The 7290-nt window shown below is 29.8% G+C and overlaps 1 protein-coding gene across 1 annotated transcript; it reads right to left on the bottom strand.

Moving 5' to 3' along the window:
• Positions 1–210: 210 nt before the first annotated feature.
• On the bottom strand, positions 211–6872 carry LOC114280164 (purine permease 3). Its single transcript, XM_028222500.2, has 2 exons — positions 6013–6872; positions 211–760 (listed from the first exon to the last, which is right to left on the bottom strand). The coding sequence occupies exons 1-2, from the start codon at positions 6727–6729 to the stop codon at positions 413–415; spliced, it is 1065 nt and encodes a 354-aa protein (XP_028078301.2). The 5' UTR covers positions 6730–6872; the 3' UTR covers positions 211–412.
• Between the last annotated feature and the right edge of the window lie 418 nt (positions 6873–7290).

Genomic DNA, 7290 nt, shown 5'->3' with positions numbered 1-7290 from the left:
GTACCTAGTGTCAAAAGTGTGAGTTCGAATTCTCGCCTCTGTGTGAGTTCACAACTTATCATTTCATGATTGAGTGGTCTTACAACCTAAGGGTGACCTTTAGGGCCTTGGCTCGGTCTAGCCTTAGAGGTCACCTCTATGTGGTTAGACCTTTTGTATTTACAAAGTACAAAAAATTAATTAAAGTAAAAAAAAAAAATTCATCAAAAATAAACGAAAAATCATTTAAAAATATTGAAAACATCTTATCATTGATGAATCACATACATAAAATACCAAACCTATTGAACCAGCTCAAACAAAAATAGACCAAGTACTAATACTATAATATTTAAAGCTTTTATATAACCATTGTGAATTTTGGCCAGACTACTACATTATTTAGTAATGCTCATATGCATAAAACACTTCATCATGGAAGGCTAATGGCATGTTGCATCTCTGTTCCTGGAGTTTGAGTCTTCTTATTGTTGTTGCTATCTTTGAACTCACCATAAAAGTAAGAAACAAATCCCCAAAGGGAGAGAACAAGAGATATCCCTTTCTCTGCCTGAAACTTTTCCCTGTAGAAAAGAACTGCTAGTGTTTCAGTCACCGGGAGTAGAACGGCGATGATTATGGCGGAGAGCAGAGATGAAGATGAGAAGATGACTCCAATTGCACCCAGAAAGAAACACTGCCATATTATGGCACTGCACACCAGCACCACATAATATTTTGTTTCTCCTAGTCCAAATTCTATTGCCTCCTTTGGAATCGCCTACAAAAAATATGAAGGTGTAACTGGATCATAATAACAATAATTATGATTATTATTATGGATTTGTATTAATAATTATGATGAATTTGCTATATAGTAAACAAAATATGATAATAAAAATATGGGCATGCTGGCATTATTGTAGTTTAGGATATGATTTTACTGGTCCACATGACTGGACCAAACAACTGGTTGATTTATTTGGGCCCATTCTATTTTTAAGATTCAGTTAATTCATTTTCTAAAATTATATGGGTAGATTATCTATAAATAAAATTCAATTGATTTGATAACTTTCTCATCAAACAAGTGGACGATAAGCATGTATTTAAAAATATACTACAAAATGGTTTAGATAAAATTACGTAATTATGATTATTGAATTATATTAATATTTTATTGAAACATCTACACATAGACTAGAATATGAATTACATTGATTATTAAATTGGATTTTAGAGTAGGCCATTAGGCCCAATAATATTGTTCAGTCCATAGGAGACTGGAGATAAAGTTATGTTTTAAATTTATCATAGGATTGGGTAATGTAATTTTCTTTATTCTTTTTTTAACTTTTTTGTTTTGTTTTTTTATATTAAGAAACCACAACTTTTAATCTTGATTAGGTTGAGGGCTATTTTGGGAAGACAAAAAAAAAAAAAAAAGAAGTTGGTTTTTGGCTTATTTTCAAAAAGTCAATAACCAATTTATTTGAGCAAAAAATCTTTTGATAAATTAAAAATAAGTCAACTTTTGAAATTACAAAAATACTCCTCTGTATATGAAAGAGTAATATGTTCAATCTACCCTTTTCCTACAGATGTAACAGCATATAAAAATAATTAAAAAAAAAATCAAAACAACAGCATTTTTTCATCTTCCCAAACAATTTTAGGCATAAGCCAAAAAAAAAAAAAAAAAAAAAAATACTTATTTTCATCTCCCCAAAATAGCTATGAGTATCTTAGGCCTAGTTTGGAAACACATTATTTTAATAATTTTTTGATTTTTTAGTTAAAATATGAGATAAAAAATAGTATGTTTAAAATGATTTTTTGATTTTTTATTAAAAAAAATGTACAAAAAAATAGAAAGATAAAAAAAATCTTAACTTTTTATTTTTTTATTTTTTATATAATTTATTAAATTTTTAACTTTTAAATCGAAATGTAATATTACCGCGCGAGGCCTTAATTTGCAGTGTTGTGGATATGCGACGCTGTGTTCAGTGGTAGATCTCTTTATATTGTCTGTGAAACCCCACTTATTAGTTGACTTTCTCTTTCTGTCTATGGAAAGCAAGTCTCTTTTCTCAGTAATTCAAAATATACTCAAAAAAAAATTATAACCATTGAAATAGAATCCAAAATGTTTCAGGTTGGGTCCTATCGCTCTTAAAAAGCCACTTTTACAAAAGTGGTTTCACAAACTTAGATCGTTCAACTTCTTTAACCACATCATATATAAATGATTAAAATAATTGAAAAATTATTAATTTTTTTTTATACTTTTATTTGACCAATTATTATTTTTAAACTCAAATATTAATTATGTACAAATTGGTTCAATAAAAAAAAAGGCCAGTATAGTCTCTTTATTTTTGTAAGAAAAAATATGTAAATAAGATTTTCAAAAATGAATTATATGGATTAAATTTAAATTTTAGGAAACAATTTATTTTCAACATACTTTTCAAATATATTTTTTTTGTAAGTGAGTAAATTCTGAACCATTAGTGGTGCATTCTCCTATTCATAGGAATATATTCTTGCCACAAAATGGGGTTGTGGATGACAGAGGAGGATGATAAATTGTTCAATGTTTCAAGACAAGTTTAGGTGTTGTCTTAAATTTGTGTTAAAATTTAAGGGGTTAATTAATTTTATTTTGACAAATGCTAACAAGTGCCTTAGGCACTACTTAAGGTACAATAAAAAAATGGTAATACTACGTATACCAATTAGTGTACTAATAAGTGTATCAACTAGTGTTATGTTATTATTATTGACTCCACCTATTAATTAAATTATAAATACCCAAAACCTTTAAAATTATACCACATCATCTATTAATACACTAATTGGTACATATAACATTATTCATAAACTATTAAAGGTATAATAAAGATAATAAATGTTATTGTTTAATGAGTTCATTAAAAAAAATTTTGAGATAACATTAAGACAAATGCTAACAAGCGGTGTTACATGCGCTAATTAATATACTAACTAATATACCAATACTAGTTATGACTTTATTATTGAGCTCACTCATTATACAAATTACAAATACCAAAAATATTTAAAATTATGTCACATCATCAATTGGTACATTAGTTAGTGTACTATAATTAGTGCATATAGTATTAGTCAATGCTAACAAGTGCCTCCTATGCATTGTTTAATGATGGGAAGTGTCAAAAAACTGTCTTGAAAATATATAAAAATATTAAAAAGTGTATTGATTTCAATAAAAGTGTATTAAATTTAGTAAAAAGTGTATTGTGTTCTTCAATTTTTTTATCTTTTACTTATGCAGTGAAGACACTTATTAACGAGACTCCAACATTAAATAATAAAATATGTCATTTAAAACAAGTTAACAATATTACAAATGACAAAATATAACCTAACTTGACTTTTCATTTAATATAATTGAAAAAAACTCTATATTTGATAATTTTTTTCCACAACATAACTTTTCATTTAACCTTAAAGGAGTTTTATATGCTTATTAATTTTGGACTAAGAATAATAAGTTTTCATGTTTTTTAAATATAAATTTTGATTAGCAATGTTAACTTATTTTTCATATCAAAATTAATTTTTATCTGGAATATTTATTTTTTTGGTCTTTTGTTAAAAAAAATACGAAGAAATTTTAATCATTGAATTTGTTGAAGTCAAATAAAAATAGATTTATATAGTCAAAAAAATCTAAAAATTGAAAGGTCAAGGTCAGCTCATATTTTTAATAGAAATAATTAATTTTCTTTAGAAAATGTGAAGGCTAAAATGGTCATTAAAAAATACATTGTAAGCATTTATGATTAATGTTAAATTGTACGAATAAATAATAAAAGGTCTTGTTAACATGTGTCCTAAGAACGAAAAAATTTTGTATGCAGATAAGATATATGCCATGTAGTACATTCTATTATTGTGATTGGCTTTGATAGTAGAATCTACTACATTTATGTTAAGTGTTTGAAAAACAATAGTAAGCATATACATTTATGATTAGTGAAAAGTAGTACTATACGGTACCTTATTGGCATACCAAAATTTCACCCCAAGGACACATAATAAGAAAGTTTAAAAATATTATACATCTTTTATTACATTCACTTTTATACCTAACGTATAACCAATAAGAGAAATTATTCAATAATCTTAGAATATGACGTGACTATACTTCAAGCTAATCATCAATTATTTAACCTTATATTATACTTTTAGCTCTAACATAAGTTATGGACTTCGACATCACTTTACTAATCAAAACTTTAGAGAGGATCCAATCAAAGAAAGCATCCTAACATTGGCCTTAACAAAACCCAATAATAAATTGAGGGTTCTTCCAATATATCTAATTGCATTTATTATCAACTATTGTAATACACATCTAACTGCGTTTATTACCCTTAACTATTAGGGCTGGGGCACTTATTTGCATGACTTTTTTTTTTTACTTTGGATTTGGATTTTCTTAAATTGTTTGAGAGAATGGTAGCGGTATGGTTGAACCATATTTGTTTTAAAAAATAGATGATAAATATAATTTTAAGAATGATTATTTATTTTTCATAATACAAATTTGATTCAAATATATTGTCACCGATTTCCGATGATATTGATTTTTTGCATACTCAATAAGTCTTAAAATATGAACGATTTAGATCATCAAAATAGAACAAGTGGTGGGTTTTACAAGGCCCTCAATTTTTCTCATGTTGAGATGTGAATCTAAGAAAAACCTACACTTAAATGACCGTCATTTATTTTATTTTGAATTTTTAAAAACTTGTAAGAAGATGAGAGTTTAGTTGTATAATTTAAATTATTCAAATTATAAAATTACAATTTTTTTTATTAAATTAAATCTTTACCACTATTGATTTTGAATGGACTCTCTTCAATAAGATTATTTGAACTAACATAAAAAAATTTACAAAAAACTAAATGAGAACAAAAGATAAGATAATAAATAGATATTTGGGGTTTGCTTTTTTGTGATTTTTTTTGTTGACTTAATTTCGTCTTCAACGAATATTTTTTAAAACTTTTCAAAAAAATTTAGTTGTTTTTTGTTTTTTTTTTTCCTTCTCTACTCAACGAAGCAACCTGAATTTTTTTTTAAAAGTTAAAAAAATAAGTAAAAATAGTAAGCTTTCTTAGACTTAGGCCTTATTTGTTAGCTATATATTTTAGCCAAAAAATCAAAAGGTTATTATAATTTGTCACATCACTCTCTCTACTTTTCTATATATATTTTCAGAAAAAATTAAAAAATTATTAAAATACCTTGTTCTCAAATGAGGCATTTCTTTGGCTAAGCCATGGTTTGGCTAATATTTTAGAGTTGAATAATCACAAAAAGACAAAATAGGTTATACAAGTCAATAAGATAAAATATTACTTTTTATCCATAATCATTACACTTTTTCTTCCATAAAAGTAAAAAAAGTACCAAAACAAAAACTAAACGAGGTTAATAAAGTCAGATTAAAAAAGTCTCAATATAAAAAAATTAGTTAAAAAAGTCAATGCCAAACGAATTCTAAAGTTACTTTTCAAATTGTGGATAATGAAATTTGAAAAAAAATCATTTACCCATGCAAAGGAACCTAAGGAATAGAATGGAATGATATGAAAATGAAATTTAAGTGTGTTTTGAAAAGATGATTAAAATAATTTTGTAATTTGTTTTTTTAATAATACATATAAAAAATGTAAAAAATAATATAATTTAAAATAAGCTAAAAATTTGAAAGTAACTTTTATCCAACTTGTCAGAAGCGAGGCCATAGCATTAACCAAGGATCCTCTAGAGTGAAATTTTTCTAAAGTTTCCTAAAGTCCTACATTGTGTGGTTGAGATTTACTGGCAAGTCACATCAGAAAAATTGATGTGACTTGCCAGTAAATCTCAACCACACAATGTAGCACTCTAGGAAACTTTAGAAAAAAATCACTCTAGAAAATCCTTGCTCCATAGCATTAGCATGGGAGAAGAGAGTGAAAGAGAGGTACCTTGAAGTCATTGTTGATGATCATCCCAATAGTGCAAACCACAGTAGCAAAAAAACACATAACCAGCTGAATCTCAATGACCAGACTATACGTAACGGCCTGCTTGGCCTTCTTGTACGTCAACTCCACCAACGGCAATACAAAGCCGTACAATGCAGCCGCCCCAACGGTCATAAAAAACCCTAGAAAATACTCCCCCTCGGACTCCCCCTTGGGCCGATCACTGCTGGTATGCAGCGCCAAAAGCCCGGCACCAATAGTCAGCAAAAACACGGCATTAATCGAATACGAAGCAAACTTTTGCCGGACGAGAAGGTAGGCGAAGAGCGCGGTAAAGCCGAGCTGGGAGGCGATGACGAGGGAGGAGGTGGAGACGGGGAGGCGGGCGAGGCCGTAGGCGTAGAGGTAGTCGTCGGCGCCGGTGAGGAGGCCGATGAAGGCGGCGGAGAGGAAGGTGGGGGGTTTGATGAGGAAGAGAGGGGTGGTGGGGCCGGAGTTGGAGCGGCGGTGGAGATAGGTGAGGAGGAGGGGGAGGAAGTTGATGGGCCAGCCGCCGGTTTCGAGGAAGCTGGAGAGCCAGACTCGGGAGCCGCCGTGGAGGAAGTAGAGCCGCATGATGAGTGGGCCGCCGCAGTTACCGATGGTTAGGAGGACGGCGTTGATGAGGAACACTGCTCTCCTTGTTTTTTTGTTCATGCTTTGGGCTGCTGTTTCCATGTTGTTTATGCTTCTCTACAATTGAGATATTGAGATGGAGAGGAGAGAGAGAGAGAGAGAGAGAGAGAGAGAGAGAGAGAACTGGAATTCAGGAGGAGGATGATGGACGGGACGAGACGAGACTGTTTGGTTGTGTTGATTCTGTATTTATCATCACACATACACGTATATATGCACTATCGAATTTGGTAATTACTCGTAAAACTAGTGGTGGTGCAATAGGGAGTTTGATTCGTCAATCTAATTGCTATGACATAGTATTGGGTTGGATCAGTTTCGACCATTAGATTTTGGCCAAGTTTGGTTACTATAAAATAATCTATCTTTTTATCTTTTTATATTTTTTTTATCACATCACCTTTCTACTTTTGTACGCATCTTTTCGTAAAAAGACAAAAAGTACACTTATTTAGGTCATCCCAAACAACTTTTTTATTTTATTTTATTTTTTTCTCCCAAAATAACTCCAATAAGCATTAAGAACTTTGGGGAATGGAAATTCTAATCTAGTCGATCTATGATTCTTGTTCTGATAAGCGGAAAATATACAGTTTTATATAC

This window comes from Camellia sinensis, chromosome 3 (genome assembly GCF_055761805.1).
Source record: "Camellia sinensis isolate YWXY chromosome 3, ASM5576180v1, whole genome shotgun sequence".
NCBI lineage: Eukaryota > Viridiplantae > Streptophyta > Magnoliopsida > Ericales > Theaceae > Camellia > Camellia sinensis.
The sequence above is the reverse complement of the archived record's forward strand: the minus strand, read 5'-3'. Positions and strand labels throughout refer to the sequence as shown.

Excerpts from the sequence above, each read along its gene's own strand:
- LOC114280164 (XM_028222500.2), bottom strand. The coding sequence starts at position 6,729 with ATGGAAACAGCAGCCCAAAGCATGAACAAAAAAACAAGGAGAGCAGTG. Across the intron at positions 761-6,012 it reads TCATCAACAATGACTTCAAG|GCGATTCCAAAGGAGGCAAT; the intron begins GTACCTCTCTTT and ends TATTTTTTGTAG.